At 39.5% G+C, this 19,659-nt stretch overlaps 3 protein-coding genes across 4 annotated transcripts; 2 read left to right on the top strand and 1 right to left on the bottom strand.

Moving 5' to 3' along the window:
* The first annotated feature begins 643 nt into the window (after positions 1-643).
* habp2 (hyaluronan binding protein 2) lies at positions 644-7,484 on the top strand. The gene is made up of 13 exons (XM_058058469.1): positions 644-812; positions 1,410-1,530; positions 2,464-2,556; positions 2,642-2,752; positions 2,839-2,955; positions 3,030-3,140; positions 3,217-3,388; positions 4,610-4,701; positions 4,785-5,139; positions 5,229-5,371; positions 6,368-6,502; positions 6,649-6,794; positions 6,856-7,484. The coding sequence occupies exons 1-13, from the start codon at positions 753-755 to the stop codon at positions 7,021-7,023; spliced, it is 1,824 nt and encodes a 607-aa protein (XP_057914452.1). The 5' UTR covers positions 644-752; the 3' UTR covers positions 7,024-7,484.
* Positions 7,485-7,821: 337 nt separating this feature from the next.
* Positions 7,822-8,886, bottom strand: LOC131107944 (E3 ubiquitin-protein ligase TRIM69-like). The gene is made up of 2 exons (XM_058058470.1): positions 8,667-8,886; positions 7,822-8,482 (listed from the first exon to the last, which is right to left on the bottom strand). The coding sequence occupies exons 1-2, from the start codon at positions 8,674-8,676 to the stop codon at positions 7,896-7,898; spliced, it is 597 nt and encodes a 198-aa protein (XP_057914453.1). The 5' UTR covers positions 8,677-8,886; the 3' UTR covers positions 7,822-7,895.
* A 2,605-nt stretch (positions 8,887-11,491) lies between these two features.
* LOC131107893 (delta-1-pyrroline-5-carboxylate synthase-like) lies at positions 11,492-19,326 on the top strand. 2 transcript variants are annotated; one of them, XM_058058345.1, is made up of 17 exons: positions 11,492-11,661; positions 12,916-13,023; positions 13,118-13,269; positions 13,341-13,490; positions 13,645-13,749; positions 13,859-14,011; positions 14,395-14,485; positions 15,369-15,493; positions 15,576-15,720; positions 15,810-15,883; positions 16,356-16,455; positions 17,062-17,282; positions 17,380-17,517; positions 17,607-17,802; positions 18,033-18,154; positions 18,288-18,570; positions 18,643-19,326. In XM_058058345.1, exons 2-17 carry the CDS (start codon positions 12,927-12,929, stop codon positions 18,822-18,824), a joined length of 2,334 nt encoding a protein of 777 aa, XP_057914328.1. In that variant the 5' UTR covers positions 11,492-11,661; positions 12,916-12,926; the 3' UTR covers positions 18,825-19,326. The 2 variants fall into 2 exon arrangements, with proteins under 2 accessions (XP_057914328.1, XP_057914327.1); XM_058058344.1 differs by having other exon boundaries at positions 11,493-11,661; positions 13,859-14,017.
* Positions 19,327-19,659: the final 333 nt, after the last annotated feature.

Raw genomic sequence — 19,659 nt, 5'->3', positions numbered from 1 at the left:
CTCATCGTTGTGCATTGTTTGAGGTCCTTACTCAATCCATTCCATAGTTTGATTCCACATACTGAAATGCTATGGCTAGCATAACGTAGTCCTAGCATATAAGTGTTTCAAATGTAGTTCTTCCCTGAGATCATATTTCTCCTCTCTTGTAGAGAAGTATTGGATGACATTTTTAGATAATTGGTTATTTTTAGCCTTATGCATTATTTTAGCTGTTTGAAAATTAACTATATCAGCAAGTTGAAGTATTTGTGATTTTAGAAATAAGGAGTTAGTATGTTCTCTGTAGGCGGCATTATGAATTATCCTTACTGACCTTTTTTGCAGTACATTTAGCAAATGAAGATTGCTTTTATAGTTATTAGCCCATATTTCCACACAATAAGTAAGATATGGTAGAACCAGAGAGCAATAAAGAGTGCCCAAATAAACATAATAATAATGATTCATTAGTGCAGTATATGTTTCTTTTATGTCAGAACACCATTCCTAAGAGAAATCTCACAATAAACAAGGTCATGTTGTTTGTTTTTGATATTAAAATATTTATGGTTCTGCACTGTGACCCGAATCGAACTAGTGACTGTTCTGGATCCTCACACGTATGCTAAAAATCAATAGCATTGACCTGCACGACGGCTAGTTGCCAGACAAAGCTGGTGAATCAAAGGTTAGTGTACTCATGCAAAGCTTTTGAAGCATGACAGAGATCTGCTGCTGCACACTCTCTATTTGTCCGATCTGCTGCCATCATGAACCTCAAGCTCCTCTTCTTTTGCCTTTTCCTGGCTCTGATCCTCATCCCTGCTGAAGTATGTATTCCCTGTTCCCTACAGCCACATCCGTACACTTACTATACTGGAAAATTTACTTTTGTTATTCTTTTTCATGCTGTGAATAAAATGGAGCCAATGTTAGTAACCATATTTTCTTAAAAAAACAAAAAACAAAGTGGGAATATGTTAAGTTAAGATAAGGGTTGCAGCATTACCGGAATTTTCAAGGTTGGAAATGTTCCATGGGGATTAAACGTAGGATAAATTTTAGTCATGTCTAGAACCAGGAACTTGTTTTGTGTGTGGCAATCGTCAGCTCAACCCAAACAAAAATGCCTGCCATCCTACATGAATGAGAAGAACAAATATAATCATTTGTAGTAAATTAATACAATTTCATAGTAAATGAATTGTAGTAAATTAATCCCGCTGCACATCGCTCAAGACACAGTAATCTGTCACAGCACAGTGCTTGGGAATAAGTCTGCTATACGTTTATTTTATTCAACATAGATATTTTTGTCATTCAGATAAATAACCTATTTAAAGAAATGAAGAAATGATCTTCATTGATTCCTATTTTCAACTTTTAAAGATTCTAAAAAAAAAAACAATATTTTTTCAATGATTCAGATGAAACCTAAAAAGCACAAAAAACATCATCATCATCATGACCATGACCATCATGAATTGAGAGCTCATAAACATGGAAAACATGGGAAAATCAGAGAAAGATTTGTGGACATAATAACGGGTAAGTGAATCCTATTTCCTTTTGTAACACATAATACTATATACGTAAATGATATACGTATATATACGACCACTATAGTGTTTGGTGCCATTTTTCATGAGCTGAAATCAAAGAGCTAAAACCTTGTCTTTGTACTTTGTACAGACCTATATCGCTCACATGTTGACAAATCTCACGGTACCCTTTTTGGGGAGGGGTGATCCGGGGGCACAGGATTGGTCCTTGTACAAAAGGAACAGGATCTTGGTTCGCATTGCCAGCAGTAAGTCAAACCTGTTTCCGGTAACCTTGACCTCCACCAAGGCTGCCCTTTTGCATCGACGGAGACCCGAGTTACCCGAGTACGGAGTCCTTAGGATCTAATTTCTGCTATTTGTGGACGATGTGGTCCTGATGGCCTCCTCGGGCTGTGACCTTCAATGTTTGCATCTGAGTGTGAAGCTTCTGGGGTGCGACTCAGCACCTCCAAATCAGAGGCCATGATTCCCAGTCGGAAAAGGGTGGAGTGCTCCCTCTGGGTTGGGAATGAGGTCCTGTCCCAGGTGGAGGACTTCAAGTATCTCGGGGTCTTGTTCACGAGTGGGGGAAGGTGGGACCGGGAGGTCGACAGACGGATTGGCGCGGAGAGCTAAGCTGGAAGGAAAGGCTCTCAATTTACAGGTCGATCTATGTTCCCACCCTCACCTACGCTCATCAGCTTTGGGTCGCGACCGAAGAACGAGATCGCGGATACAGGCGGCTAAAATGAGTTTCCTCCTAAGCTAGCTGGACTCACCATAAGAGATAGGATGAGGAGAGGAACCAATTGAGGTGCCTTTTGTGTACATACTCTGTACAAGAAGCTTTCAGCTTGTGAAAAATAAGAGCAAAAACAAGTGTTGCATTCATGTTTTTGCTGAGTCTATATTTGAATAATATAAAATGTACTTTTAGACCAGTTCTTTGCAGTCTTGGATGGCGCTGGTGATGATGACGACGACGATGACGACCCAAGTGAATGGCTTTTTGATCTCCAAGAGCCAACGGGTAAGAAATATCACATATAGTACTTTCCTATGCCATGTATATTGTTATTTAAATCTCTTTAACAATCTTTGCCACTTTTTCTCAGGCCAATGCAACCCAAATCCTTGCCAAAACAATGGAGTCTGTGAGGAGAAAGGAAAGAAAAAATTCAAATGCGACTGTCCAAAACCTTACAAAGGAAGGAGATGCGAGAAAGGTTTGATAAAAGTAGTTAAATTGTTAGTAGGGTTTGGACACTTCTTTCATCCAGCATATAAACCTTAATAACTATTAACGTTGCAGGTCCAAAATTTTGCAAAAGAGGTAAATGTGGCCGTGGTGATTGCGTGTTGACTTCTACTCCTCCGTACTACGAGTGCAAATGCAAACAGCCCTTCCAGCCTCCACATTGCAGAACATGTGAGGAACTCAAAACGTAAAAGTTTTTTTATAGTTCCCAAGGCGAGCACACCTTGTTTATTGTTCTTTTCCAGATACTCTATGTGAGCCTAATCCATGTAAGAACGGTGGCGAGTGCGTCAAGGATGGTAACGACTTTGACTGCGAGTGTCCTTCAGGCTTCAGAGGACGTTTCTGCCATGTTGGTAAATACCGTAAAACACATGATCTTGGACTCAGTGTTTCAACAAGCATGCTGACTGACAGCGGTATCATTCCCAGGTCCAAATGATTGTTATGAGGATGATGGGGAGTCATATCGTGGCACTGTGAGTGAGACAATTGATGGCGCCGAATGCCTGTACTGGAACTCCCACTTCATCCTGGAGAAAGGGACGGATCCTTTCAACGCCTATGAGAACAGCGATGGTCTTGGACCTCATAACTTCTGCAGGTCTGTTTTTACTCAGAAATAGTAACAGGGTATCTTGCTGCTGTCCTGCTGTGCCACTTGTTATGCTATATCTGTGTTTACATGCTGTTGTTTATGACAGCTACAAAAGCATAGCCATCAAGTTACTGGCTAACTTTGCAACTTGAGAAGAAATCCTACAGTGAGCAAGTAAAGACAGTCTGGGGTGAAGCAGAAAATGTGCTTTTCTCAGAGATTAGCATAGGCCCCAGCTGTATTATTTTCTCTGATGTTTTTTGACATGTCTTACGTTGCTGCAATCTTGATACTTCCTTTGAACTATTAAAAGCCCCAAAGCCAAACAGCCATTAAGGTGAATATCAATTAGTTTAGTATTGATTTGTGCTACAGTTTGGTGACATTTTGGTGATTCATTCATTCATTTTCTACCGCTTATCCTCACGAGGGTCGTGGGCGTGCTGGAGCCTATCCCAGCTGTCTTTGGGTGAGAGGCGGGGTACACCCTGGACTGGTGGCCAACCAATCACAGGGCACATATAGACAAACAACCATTCACACTCACATTCATACCTATGGACAATTTGGAGTCACCAATTAACCTAGCATGTTTTTGGAATGTGGGAGGAAACCGGAGTACCCGGAGAAAACCCACGCATGCACGGGGAGAACATGCAAACTCCTCACAGAGATGGCCGAGGGTGGAATTGAACCCTGGTCTCCTAGCTTTGAGGTCTAACCACTCGACCTCCGTGCCGCCCTCATCGCAAACAATTGGACTTAGAGAGATGGGGATTTTTGGAATTGATTGATGGGTAACCAGTAACGTGCGGGCTAGGGAAGTTGGTGATGCAAAATGATGCCATAAAATAATATAATATAAATGTAAATATTTGTCCATTGACCTATATTATACATAATTATACATGAGTCCAATCATCCAAACAAGTAAAAATCATTGAATTTTTTGAATGAAGATTTCCTGATCAAATCAAGGGTTAAAAAGCTAAGGTGAGGCTGCCGCGAATGTTTATTCTTGGCTTAGTACGCAAACTTATATTGCCCACCATATAGTTGCACTTGAAATGATTCAAGCCCCATTGTAAATATCATCATTGGAAACTACCATTAGTATATGAACTTTGAAAATACATGTACAGTAACTGTAATGTACTGTTGAACCATTTCACGTTCTTGTGTCACTTTTTTCCAGCCACAACAAGTTAGATGTTTTCTATTCTTCAGAAACCCAGATGGAGACTTGATGCCATGGTGTTTCTTCAGACGAGGCCGTAAGCTGCTGTGGAACTACTGTGATGTAACCGAGTGTTCTGAAGGTACATCCACTCTTGACTTTTAATCTCAAAGGCACATAAACAAAAGCATTTTTGGGTGGCACTAATTGGAATCGCCCCTCTAGTCTCCCCTACCACCACTTCCCCTCCAGCCCCTCCAGCTCCTCCAGCGCCTCCTCAGCCCACTCCACAGCCCACAAAGCCTGCCACAACCCAACAGCCCACCCAGGCTCCACAACCAAGTCCTGGTGTATCTTTACCCAGTGCCACACCTTCAATGCAACAATTCAGCACCTGTGGGAAGCCTCAGCCAAAGAAAGTCGTGACCCGAATCTTCGGGGGCTTGAAGGTTCCACCGGGGGCCCTACCTTGGCAGGTGTCCCTCCAAGTGAGACCCAGGCGCTCCCCTCAGCCACACAAGCACATTTGTGGAGGTGTTCTTATCGAAAGCTGCTGGGTTCTGACAGCTGGACACTGCATGTAAGAACAACTGTGATGTCTGCTAATCTGAATAGATGCAAAAATCAAATATCTTCAACTTGAGATGTCACTTTTATGTGTTTGAACAGTGAACCAGGAAACGACATGCAGGTGGTTATGGGGGGGCTGTCTCTGGATGTTGACGAGCCCACCGAACAGATCATTAACGTTGAAGAGGCTATTGTGCATGAGAACTACAGGGAGACTCCAGAATCAGTTCACAATGACATAGGTGAGCAATTTTCATAGAAGTTACCATCAAGGGATCTGGTTATCATAATATTGGAATTAAATATTGTCGTTATAGTAATTGTAATTTTCTTTTAGATATAGTGGAACTTTAATTCATCCATTTTATACTGTCTTTGTCCAAAATAATCACCCTAAAAATAATTACCCTAACTAACCTTACTAAGCCCCAAATGATCATGGCCAAATGTAAAGTTAAATTAATTTTAGCTGGAAATGACAAAGCAAACTGGCAAAAGATGTGTGTTGTGATTGTTTTTATGTCCAAAATGATTCATATTACAGAGCATTGCTCAAAACATATAGTTAATTTGAATGTTCTAGATCAAGCTGGAAGTTTTATCATTCTTAAGAAGGTGTAACTTAAGGACATATTAATAACTAACTAATAACTAATTAATTTGTTTAGCACAAATATTTGGAGTCATTTTCTTGATTATACATCCATTCTCTAATTCCCTGGTTGATTATTGCTTCCTCGTTATATCGCAGTTGTTCAGAAATTAATAAATGAATTTAAAATAAAATAAAATATACATTAAAATTAAATAAAATTAAAAAAAATTAAATAAAATTAAATAAAATTAAATACAATTAAATAAAATTAAATTAATTTAAATTAAATTTAAATAAATAATAAATAAATTTTATTGCAGTTTCTTGTTAGATTGTGGTCTGTTACTGGTCAAAACATATTGAAATACAAGTGATATGTAGTATTGTGGTCACTAGGTGGCAGTAATAACACAAAACATTGAGACCTTACATTACTTTACCTTAAAGCCCTGAAGTCAGCGATAACATAAAAAGTTCTCCTCCCATTCTGTGTGGAAGTGGTAAGTAATTGAGAAGAAATAAAATAAAGGCTGACTGGTTACCTTGTTGCTAGCTAGCTGCCGTCTCAATGTAATAAAATCCACCCGACATACTGTTACTAAGTGTAGCTAACATTATTCATGGCACTATCCTACTTGTATAGCGTTGCTGAGACTGGAAGGCACGGGGGGTGTTTGTGCCAACGAGACCCAGTTTGTTAAGGCCGCCTGCTTACCTGATGGTCCGCTTGCTGACGGGTTGGAATGTACCATTTCTGGGTGGGGCGCCACAGAGGATTGTAAGTGCAGTTTTTTTTTTAATGTACTGTACTTGCATTCTTGTATGTTCCTCTCAGTTATTTGACTGGTAAACTGCTTCCTTTGAAAGACCATTCCATGTTTTGGACTTTATTTTGTTGGTTGACTTGCCTTTTACTGCTTACAGCCGACTATGGTTCCAACCATTTGCTGGAGGCCAACGTTTTGCTGATCAACCAGGACAAATGCTCTGAAAGCAAAGTTTATGGCCCTGTTTTGGATAATGGCATGTTGTGTGCTGGCTACCTACAAGGAGGGGTAGATTCATGCCAGGTGAGTAAGAACAACACTACATTATACTCATGCAGTGTATATCTAACTTTTCTTGTTTTAGGGTGACTCTGGAGGACCACTGACCTGTGAGCAGAACAACAGCCATGTCGTTTATGGTTTGGTTAGCTGGGGAGATCAATGTGGAATGAAGAATAAACCAGGGGTGTATGCAAGGGTCACTAATTTCCTGGATTGGATCAAGTCAAAGACTCAAGCAAAAGCTCCATAATCAGCAACTACTGTACGACTGCTTCCACTAGAATAGGTTAGAACCCAGGATCAATCATGCACTAAACCCAACTCACTATTTGGTACTTGGTGTTTGTGCAGTTGATTTTACTTCACGTGTAATTTAATCCAAGAATGCCCTCTTAAGAATCACATCTGAAATGGTCTGTACATTTGCTGATGATGTAATGTGTTTTATCAGTTATGTAACAGCTCGGACTTGGACTTGTTTTTGACTGAAAATGGTTGATGTTTTACTCAAAGTATTTGGCCATGTTTACACATATGTGAATGAAATATATAATTGATTAACATTAATGCATAATAGCATAACAAGTACACAAATTAAAATGTAATATGATGTTATTTATGTTATAACATAAACATATAACATAACATAAACAGTTATTAGTTATGCAAATTTCCCCACTGAGGGACGAATAAAGGCATATTTAATCTTAATCTTATTGGTTATTCTTTGTCATATTATATTATTACATTTTTAAAGACAAATAAATGCCACACACAGAGCTTTTTTATTGAGTGGGTATTTTTTTCTGCCTCGCCTCCAGGACTCTGACATGTGACACTGAAGGCATGGATGACCTCGGTTCTCTGTGTTGTGCTGAGGGGGCAGTTACTTGCTAAAAACACCAAGCAATGCAAGGGTCATTAACTCCATGAACTAAGTGAGGGTGGTTTTACCAAACATTTAAATATTAATATGGTATCGTGGTGTCAGGTACTGACCCAGAAAGTGTAAAATACTCAAATAAAACACGAATACTAGATGCTATATTATACACGGGGGGAAAAAAAAGACTAATTTGTGTACATGTCACATTGATTTCAACATTATTTTTACGCTTCACTTCAATCAGTACTACCACCCCAATCCCAGGGGTCCTTGATCCAAAACATGGTCAGTGGCTGCCTGTTGAGTCCATTGATATCAATGCAGGGGTTAAACATGGGGAAGAGAGGTTCTTTGCACTCCACTTTGAAAGAGTGAAGCAGGGTCATGTTGTCCGCATTGTAGAAGGACAGCTCCCCCTTTTGGACATTTGCCAGAATGCCCAACTTTCTGACTTTCTTCCCAACTTGCAGCTGTTTCTCCTGGGTGTCATGGCATGCCAGGTACTGTCCCTCCCCATGGTATAAGCACCAGGAAGTCTTATTCACACCCACGCCAGAAGGCCTCGGACTCGGACCATGGTCTTCATTGACTGACCCAGTGGTGACACCGATCAGCCAATAGGGTTTCTCTTGTACAATGACTTCCCAGTAGTGTTGGCCGGTCGTGAAGCTCTTCTTAGCTAAGACGCTGTATTGGGAGTCGTATGGCTGAGTGGTTGGAGCTTCAATGTCAGGTTGCTCCTTCCAGCACACTTGTCTCCCATCTTGTGATATCTCCAGCTTCGGATGGGCTGTTTTTAAGTCTAGGACAGGACAACTAAGATCTGCAATTAGAAATAAGTTTTTTTTACATTGTCAAACACAGTTGAGTGCCCCATGTAGACGAGACAGCGATGAACTGCAGTTATTTGATTGTATTCCATTTAATAAAGGTTTTATGAATTGATTTGTTGTGGGTAAATGTTAAATACCTTGGATATTGGACTGGAATAAGATGATTTTACTTACAGGACCACATTCGGGGAAAGTGCTGAGACAGAGCTACTGACAGATCATCCACCAGCTTTTCTATTGTTCTCAGTCTGTCAGGATCACACAGCTCTTTGTCTATTTGCTGAATGGGCGCCAGCTTTGGAGGTTCACTACAGTTAAACAGGAACACTCGCTTATGGCAGGTCCCAGCTTTTATGCCAAAAATCAATAGGAAATATACTCACCAACGATTCTGTTCAGTGATTTGCTGTTAAGATAAATAAACAGGTTATACATTTGACATTAGAAAATATTGATAGAACAAGGTATTGACACGGAATAACCCACTTGTATGAATCTCAAATCATGTGTTTCCTGAAGAAGTAACTTGTTGGAAAGTCTAAGGTTGTCTATCTCATTGATACGAGCCTCCATCTTTCCTCTCTCTGCTTCCAGCCACTCAGTCATGCAATCCTCCTCCGCGTCTATGATCTGCATCATTAGGCGCTCATCGCCATCCAACACAACACGGATCCTGTTGTACTTGTCTGATATTCTCTCTCTGAAATCCGCCGCAGACATCTAGGAATTTAAAATCATTACTGAAATGCTAAAATGTAATGAAAAACTGCAGTAGTATTATTTCACAGTGACTGTACCACTGTTTGTGTATACAAGAACTCCAAGTCTTGAATGGCGTTTTCTGCTTCACATCTCATCTGCAGCAATTTGTTGATGGTTGTCTCCAACATGCTCTAAGGACAGACATACAAATGAGTAAAATACAACCCAAACATGTAGATATGTCAATCTTAAAACACATAAATGACCTTTAAGTCCGTGCAGGCGTCATGTAGCTGGGCAGCTTTGTGGTTCTTGTGCACGCCAACCAAGACGCACAAACAGCAAACAGGGACTCTTTCTTCCATGCAAAAGAGTTTGAGCTCGTCACGGTGCTCCTTGCACTTTAAAGACAGTAGATCCTGGGTCACTTCCACCACCGTGTGCTCCCTCAGGGCCGATCGCTGCTGGTGCAGCAGGGCATGAGCCTGGCAAAGCGAGGCGTCACAGGTCAGGCAGGTCCTAATAGCTTCTGATGGCATCTCTATGCAGTGGTCACAGTGGACAGTTGAAGATGATTGTTTTGCTGTCGGTTGCTCCGATGATGACGATTTGATAATGAAATCCTCCACTTTTCTTTGAAGGCTAGCGTTTATCTCCAGTGTGAGGTTAGATGGGAGCAGGATCTGACACTCTGGACAGAAGAGAGGACCCTCCTCACAAACAGCCTGGATGCAGGTCAGACAGAAGCCATGTCTGCATGGCAGTTGTACGGGATCTGTGAACAAATCCTGGCAGGCAGGACACTTCAGAGTTTCTTCAACAGTCCCCATGGCTCTGCGTCTACCTGTTATGTTGGCTCAATGACTGCGATGCTGTCCTGCTCATTAATGTTTCACAGGATAACTTCTTCTGCATGCACGGTCTCTCGTGTGCCTCAGTGTCATATTACTAAACACGGGTAGATTTTTTTCTGAGTCTCAGTGGAGTCCAATTTAAAAAGAACAATTTGCTAAATATTTGTCATTGCATGAGCTCAGTTTATTCGCCTTTGCACCAACATAGTTACACTCAGTAAACATTAATATCAACTGAATTCAATAAACCAACTCAGTTTAATGTAAGATAATGTAAAAATCAACATTTTATTAGTATATACATTCTATTATACATATATTACAACAGATTTGGGTTTTTGACGTTTTGTTGTCCAAGTATTTTAATCAACACTCAGCACTTGCACGTCCTGCACTTGCAGGATCTGGCCCGCTAAAGCTTTCCTTAAATGAGGTAAACCATTCAGTCGGCTCACATTAAACAAATATGGCACTATGGAAGTAAACAATGTTTTGAGGTGCACCATTTAGCCCCCACCCAGAAAAATTCTAATGCAATAGAGGACCCCCTGCTGGGGGAAGGTGGCTCGATCCAAATATCACTAGTATCGATCCCAAGGGTAGTAATATTAGATGACACAGTTTTTTAATATATATTTTGTTATGTTGTTCATATCGTCACATTTGCATATTCTTTACAAACTATATATGCATTCTTGAACACTGCTTTGTAGGAAAAATTATGTGATGGAATGAAATACGTGCATTTAAGTATTTTGCACTAATGGCTTTATTTTTCTCAAATAAATGGGCATAACTTCCTCATGTATTGCTATTGTTACATTGCCATATATATATATATATATATATATATATATATATATATATATATATATATATATATATATATATATATATATATATATATATATATATATATATATATATATATATATATATATATATATATATATATATATATATATATATATATATATATATATACATAAATGCATATATATATATATATATATATATATATATATATATATATATATATATATATATATATATATATATATATATATATATATATATATATATATATATATATATATATATATATCATATATATATATGTTATGTTATATGTTAAACCTTTGTATCGTGATCAGTTTGTACCAAAAATATATTTTGCTTTGCCCGAAATCTTTGTCTTGCGTTTTATTTTATTCTGGTTATAACCATGACCAACAAACTAAAGACAAAATCACACTAAACAAATTAAATGAAAAGTTAAACCATATATAGTTATCGGTATCAGGATCGGTGTCGCGATATAGGCCCTGTATTTACTTGGCGTCAACATTTGCAGTACCACCCACCTTACTTCCTGTAGTTGCGTCAGTTTCAGACTGCCTACTATTTTTGCGTACACTGAGACGTTCGTGTACCCTCGGTAAGAAGAAAACGTACGTTTAAGTACTTAGTGAATAGCCGTGGCGTCGCTCAAGTCTCAACGTGGGCTGTGGATGTGGCAGCTCAACATCAGCAGCCTGGCTACGTGTCTGTCCCTCTGAAGTTCACTCCCAAGTGTAGTTTGGGCTGATTTTCTAGGTTTTTATCATCGACAGGTATGATGTTTCAGTCATTTTATTATTGGCCATTTTGTTCCATTTACATTTGATTTGTCGTTAAGATAATTTGTCAAGCTAATGCTAAGCTAGCTAGCACCATTCAACTCAATGTGTTTACCATGGTGTACAGTATTAAACCTACCGATTTGCTTACCAAAAGGGCACCAGACACCTCCATGTTCATTCGTGTAAACTGAAACCAGCCAAAATAGTTCCAAGTTGCTAAGATTGGCAGACAATAACATCCTCATCATTTGGTCACAGTCGCAGTGACAGGGATGTCCAAGTAGGCATTAAATTTTAGTACGGTTGTCAAAATTAGCGCGTCAACGTCGGTAACTAATTTATTTCATTAATTACGTTAAAAGTTTTAGCGTCATTTTCGCATGGGCATCATGTCAAGCCACATATGTTGTGACTGCAAACGGAGCCACAATAGCGTCCCCACAGAGTCTATCGCTCTTTAAGAACTTTATTCCGATCTAATCAACAGCAATGCAGTTCCAACACCATATATGTACACTTGTATCGTATTTCCAAGTAACAAATGCGTCTCTCGGCTCGACCTGGAAACGACACTTCCTCAGCACGACTCGACCATTCCGTTGCCAACCTTTCAGTAAGAAAAGTAGCTATTGGCTGTCCTGGAAGTCGCTAGATGACGTTATCGGCTAATTTTCATATTAGATATTGGTAAATGCTGTAGGAAAAAAAGCATAATCTCGTAGGAGAGACAAAAAAGTGAATAAACACATTAATTACAATTAGAACTACAAATAAACTTGATTTTTGATTTGTTAATTAAAAATTGTCAATTTCATCAAAATTCAGTGACTAATATTTTTTCTCTGGAAGTTTTGCATTAATGTCGGACACACTGCCTGCAATCCACCTTTCAATTAGCATTCATTCATTTATTATCAACTCCTATACCCACAAAATTATCAAGAGGGGTTTGGCAGTCGTCATCAGGGTTGTGTGTGACCAATCAGTGGAGTGGCGGGCCGTAGGTGGAATAAATGAAGACAGATCGTTTTGGAAATACAGCTGGATCAGGGGCAGATTCTAGAAGAAGAAAGTTTTCTGTGCAGGTTATTGTGTGTAGCTTCTCTATAGGAGTACACAACTCACTACAAAGGGCAGAAAATGAGCATAACAGGACCCCCTTTAAGGATGACATTTAAAGGCATGGTTCAGATTTTTCGACATGAATATTCATTATTGCTTCGTGTTTGCCACGTCTGTTTTTAGATTTCAGTGCCATGTTCGCCAGACTCAACTCGCACACTCACTTGTCATCAAGAATTTGGCAAGCGAATGTCAGCCCTGTCTCTATCAGAACATATTCCCAAGCAAAATGTAAGTAACATAGCTGATATACTTTATTCTCACCTGTAAATGTATGCATTTTTTGTTTTCGGACATGATTCTTACATTGCTTTTGACGTTTCAGTCTCACACCCACGCTCACATGGCAAATCTTTTGCCCACCGGAGTGAGTTGAAACAAGCCAAACGCATCGTGGTGAAACTGGGGAGCGCCGTGGTGACGCGAGGCGATGAATGTGGCCTGGCGCTTGGGAGACTGGCCTCCATTGTAGAGCAGGTAATGCTGTTTTCATATTGTGGATCCTCACATGTGATTGATGTGAGCTTGTCATGCTTTTATCCTATCAGGTGGCAATGCTGCAGAATCAAGGCAGGGAGATGATGATTGTCACCAGTGGTGCTGTGGCATTTGGGAAGCAGAGACTAAGGCATGAAATCCTGTTGTCTCAAAGTGTCAGGCAAGCATTGCATTCAGGACAGAATCAGTTGAAGGAAATGGTGAGTCATATCATAACTTCATTAGATGATTTTTTTATTGTAATATATCCAGATAGCGTCCAGCATACTTCCATTACTCTAATGAGGATAAGTGGCATAGAAAATGCTTGGATGGATGGATAAACCGGTTTAATAATTGCGCTTCTTTTTTTAGTCTGTCCCAGTGTTGGAGGCAAGGGCTTGTGCAGCTGCAGGACAGAGTGGTCTGATGGCATTGTATGAAGCTATGTTTACACAATATAGCATCTGCACCGCACAGGTATGTGTATCTTTTTCAACTTAATTCTTAGAGTTTTAACATGGGACTATCAATGATGGCTTGATATGTGTGTGTGTGTGTGTGTGTGTGTGTGTGTTCATTTCTGCAGATTTTAGTCACAAACTTGGATTTTCATGACGAGCAGAAGCGGCGCAACCTAAACAGTACACTTCTTGAACTTCTGCGGATGAACATAGTTCCCATCATTAACACCAATGATGCTGTTGTGCCCCCCCCTGTTCCCAGCAGTGACATGCAGGGGGTAAATGTGGGTACTTTGTGAAGGGCATGCTGGGAATGCGTAGTGTGGTCCATGTTGTGTATGTGGATTTGTCAAGGTGAAGGCATGCTTTTCAAATTTTGATCAGGAGTCTATGTTCTCATTGTTCTTTCACATGTTTCTTCCACCCTCAAACATCTTGGACACATCCTTTTAATGTAATTGTCTTCTGTCGTGGTATTTTGGTCTTATTTCTTAAACTTCATGGTGCACATTCCTGTTTGTATTGTCTCCTTATGGAAAGAGGTGAAGTTATTATTTTTAATGGGGCTTGCTGGCTTTTGCTGCATGGCGTCATAATGCTGTATGTGCATAATCATTCAGAAATATTTTCCTTGCAACCTAATGATATTTTATTATTTCAGGTCATAAGCATCAAAGATAATGACAGTTTGGCTGCACGCCTGGCTGTTGAAATGAAAGTAGACCTGCTCATTGCCCTGTCTGATGTTCAAGGTACACATATCTACAAAAATAATTTCACGTTAACATTAATTTGGTGTCAATTTGAAAATAAATAGTTCTAAAAATGTTGTCTAAAAACATTTATGTTTGGGCAAAATATCAAAATTTAACTCTTTGAATTAACTCCAAGCATTACTTCAATTTACCTCAGTGGAGCCTTGGTTTTTGTCACTAAGCCATTCCAAAAGGTCGACGAAAGTACAAAAATCCAAGCAATTTTTTCCTTTAGGAATAATGAATCTGTTGAAGACACACAGAAATATGAACAAAAACATATTTCATAGACAATAGTTCTAGTTTAAATGCAAAAAACAATGCGAAATACATAAAAGATGGAAAAAAATTGATAAATGAACATTTAAAAGCACGTTCACCTTGACTAAAGACTTGTTGGTGAACACAGAGATGAGGGGAGGGGACGAAAGTGCCCCGTGGATGCTGTTTTACTCTAGTTTGTTCCAAACTAAACTTTAAAGAGTGGGCCGTTTGAGTTGTATATTTACTCACTTGAACCTTATTGTTAACCTCAGCAGCAGGTATAATCACCATTCCACACACTGGACCAATTTACTACAAGTTCTTTCTTGAATTTATTAGTATTTATCACAGTTGTGGCACTGTCTTTGGTGGATTATTTTGCAGATGATATAACAAAACTCCACATAGACTAGTTTGGTCGTTGTACTGTTTGGCTGTACGAAAACCAATAAATAAAACAGAGGTTTCTCAGCATTGACAAATATCTACATTGTCCCAATGGAAATTTTCAAATAGCATACTTTTTAGCATTCCTTTTAGATACGATTGGCTGTTGTTCAGTATGACTATGTTGCTTTATTTGGAATTAAACTGGAAAAACACATCTCTTCCCCAGGCCTGTATGACAGCCCTCCAGGAACAGATGATGCCAAGCTCATCGATATCTTCTATCCTGGAGACCAGCAGTCAATCACGTATGGTACTAAGTCAAGAGTCGGCATCGGTGGCATGGAAGCCAAGGTCAGCACAGCAGACACAGTACTTCATCTCAAATTGTATACTGAGCAGTCTAAAATGGAAAAGTACCATTTTTTTAATACAGGTGAAAGCAGCTCTATGGGCACTGCAGGGTGGATCATCTGTGGTCATTGCCAATGGCACAGATCCCAAAATCACAGGCCATGTCATCACTGACATTGTGGAGGGAAAGAAAGTTGGTACCTTCTTCTCTGAAGTGAAACCTGCAGGTGCATTGAACTAACAAATGAAACTTTGTTCTAACATACATTTGTATATTAAATGTTTAATATATGCATTGTATTCCTGACACCATAAGGTCCCACTGTGGAGCAGCAAACGGAAATGGCCCGTCACGCCGGAAGAACATTAGCCTCATTGCTCCCAGAGCAGGTGTCTTTTTTTTCTTTCCCGTTTCATCTGACTTGCTGAAAAAATGCTTTTCCTATTTGCTTGGAATTATATTATAATACTATGCTGGTAGCTTCACTTATGGTAATGGTAATGGTTTAATTTCATTTGAACATGCATCAGATTACAATTGAGTGCATCCCATAATCGGTTCACAGTTCCACATGTCCAAAAGGAGTAGGAAGAAGCAAAGCTTATTAAATCCTACCCCTCCATCTGTACTTTTACAATCAGTAACTGGTACATTTGTTCACTTCCTGCTTTCCATAATACAGTTAAGGTTTCTTTTTCTTTTTTTTTTGAATTTTTTAATTTTTTGTCCCATATGAGGTGACATGACCATACAATGACATTATGTGTACCATAGTAACTGTTTAAGTTTTTTTTTTTTTTTTTTTTTAGATTTTTTAGATTTCTGTGACTGAATTAAGGCTGTATATATGTGTGTTTTCAGAGAGGAGAGATCATATGCTCTCTTGCTGAGCTGCTGACAGAGAAGAAGGATGAGATTCTCAGTGCAAACAGGAGAGACATGGAGATAGCAACATCATCAGGTACAGATGAACAAACAGAAGACATCATAATCCATGGGTGCTTAGTGTTAGTTTTTTTCATTTATTCTAGAGTTTTTTTGTAAATGGTACTAGTAGTATGCAAGACACAGTAGTTCCTTTATGATGGTTAATTCCCCACATTAGATTTCATCATTTATTTATAAATCAAGTATTTTGGTAGTTCCAGCATAGTAAAGCCTTTTACGACCTTTATTATTATTATTATTATAGTTACATATTTTAGTTACACATTAATTATATACAATTTTCTTAATATGCCTATTGTGTGACTAATAATAGGCTGTAGTCAACCGTGATAGATTTCTGGTGGTCATTCATTAAGTAATTAATTTTGGAAAAAACACGATAGGGCGAGAAAGCGATGCTAGAGCTGCAAAGTGGCAAGGCATAACTGTAATTAATTAACTGTAAATTTAATCGGCATTATTTGTGTCATTAGTACAATTTTAGATCAAAGCTACCATATTTTCTGTAGATACAGATGAATAATGGTTCAGGTAAAAAGAAAAACTCTATCACCATGAGAATCTACTAAATTGACATTTTCAATGATAACCCTAATGTATTCATTGAAATTCTTTGTAGGCCGTTTCTCCCAGGCTCTTATCGACCGGCTGAGTCTGTCAACAGCTAAATTGAACAGCCTTGCCATTGGCTTGCGTCAGCTGGCTGTGTCCTCCAGGGACAGTGTCGGCCGGGTGCTGCGGAGGACCAGGGTTGCAAACAACCTGGAGCTGGAGCAGATCACTGTCCCCATTGGTGTCCTGCTGGTCATCTTTGAGTCCCGTCCTGACTGTCTCCCACAAGTAACAACCACTTGGTGCTTTTTGTGCACCTATTTCTATAATATAGTAGCTGGGGGCCGGTTACACATTAAAGTTGTCCCTGTAATGTGTGTTTCAGGTATCTGCTCTGGCTATTGCCAGTGGAAATGCTTTGCTTCTGAAGGGCGGCAAGGAAGCATCCAACACCAACAGAATTTTACATCAGCTCACCCAAGAAGCACTTTCTATTCATGGAGTAACAGATGCTATTCAACTGGTGAGATTGAGAATGTACCATTGTATGAAATTAACCAATTATTCCTGTAATTACAATGCTGTGTTTGGCTCTTCTTCCCTGTCATATAGGTTAGTACACGTGAAGAAGTTGAAGATTTATGCAGACTGGACAAGATTATTGACCTGATCATTCCAAGAGGCTCATCTCAGCTGGTGCGCGACATTCAGAGAGCAGCAAAGGGTATTCCTGTGCTGGGCCACAGCGAGGGTGTCTGTCATGTCTACATTGACAGTGAAGCAAGCATAGACAAAGCTGTTGACATTGGTATGTATCGTCGTTCTGTAGTGTACTTGCCACAGTTTAATGCCTTTACTGATATTCAGGGAACATTTACATGCAAATTGCTTTTGTGACGCCACCTATGGGTTTTGCAGAGAATGCTTTGGGAGCATTTTGTGTGCAATGATTCAGGAGTAGAAGAGTTATGAGTTATATTAGTCATTATTTCTTCACGTGTCTTTATTTGTTTGGTTTTGTGTGTGTGTTGATTTCAGTCCGAGACTCAAAATGCGACTACCCTGCGGCCTGCAATGCTATGGAAACCCTCCTCATTCATCGTGACTTGTTGCGAACGCCAATTTTTGACCAGATCATTGATATGCTGAGAACAGAACATGTAAGATTCATGATTGTGTTCATTAAGATATGGACTATAGCTTCAGACATGTCCAGGACTTTTCTTTTGTATGGTTATATTAGCTATGCTACACAATGACCACTGTGATTTCCATTATCATTCATTCCTACAGGTAAAAATCCATGCTGGTCCACGATTTGCATCGTATTTAACTTTTAGCCCATCTGAGGTGAAATCCCTGCGGACAGAGTATGGGGATCTGGAGTGCTGCATTGAGGTGGTGGACAGCATGGAGGAAGCTGTGGACCATATCCATAAATATGGGAGCTCCCACACCGATGTCATTGTTACAGACAATGAAGAGACAGCCGCACAGTTCCTGCAGCAGGTGGATAGTGCTTGTGTTTTCTGGAACTCAAGCTCTCGCTTTGCTGACGGCTACCGCTTTGGTCTAGGTTTGTACCATATCAATGGAATTTAGAGTCAATTATGAAATGCTGTGAAAGAGTTGAGCATTTATTTTTCAGGTGCTGAGGTGGGGATCAGCACAGCACGCATCCATGCCAGAGGACCAGTGGGTTTAGAGGGACTTCTGACCACCAAATGGGTCCTTCGTGGAGAAGGCCACACTGTAGCTGACTTCTCTGAGCATGGAAGTATGAAATACCTTCATGAAAACATCCCTGTTCCCCAAGGGAGCTTCAGCTAGTCTCTGACCCAAAGTGCTGTCAGTGACTCAAAATGTCAGTTGTGAGTGTCTTCAAATTTGTGTGTATGCAAATAGAACTTTGCTGCTGCTTGTACATGTCTTTTGCGTATCAAGCTTAACAGCGGAAAGTTGCATACAGAACAGAAGCTATTTATGCCCCACAACTAAGCCCTGGTTTTGAAAACCTGTGCACCAGTTGTTGACACATCTTAATATAAAAAACAAATCAGTTGAGGGGAACCAGTTTTGTATTCGGCAAAGTGTGACAGGTCAAACATGCAGTGACAACTCTCTGTTACATGTATTTCCCAGTGACAAATAAACTCATCACTGACACAGTGGTAGTTTTTAACTTATTTTTCTACAAATTACTTTATATCCTTGCCCTTTTGTATTTTACCTTAATAGTTTCTGGAGATTCCTGTGCAGGTTGGTTTTGCTGTGTATCTTGTTGAGGCAGATTATTTGAATAAATATCTTCTACTGCAACCTGTGATTGACTTTTTTGGTTTGAGAATATGTCATCATGTTATATCGCTTTCATAATTTTAATTGCTTAAAAACCTATGTAGTCTCAATCACTAGTGAAGGCGGGCTTTTGAGTCGGCAAAAACAATTAAAATACTGAACAATATGCCACAAATGTTTCATTTTCTTCATTCGTAATTGTACCACGCGATCTTAAACAGGATAAAAAAATAACGCAATCATTCCGTCAGTATGTTTAACAATATCCTGTTTGTTCCTTCACTCGTGTCAATAAAGTTTTTTTTGCACCGCTCCATTTGCTAGTGGTGAGCGATACCGGTAGATATGGTATCGATCCGATCCAAGT

This window comes from Doryrhamphus excisus, chromosome 20 (genome assembly GCF_030265055.1).
Source record: "Doryrhamphus excisus isolate RoL2022-K1 chromosome 20, RoL_Dexc_1.0, whole genome shotgun sequence".
NCBI classification, from domain to species: Eukaryota; Metazoa; Chordata; class Actinopteri; order Syngnathiformes; family Syngnathidae; genus Doryrhamphus; species Doryrhamphus excisus.
The sequence above is the reverse complement of the archived record's forward strand: the minus strand, read 5'-3'. Positions and strand labels throughout refer to the sequence as shown.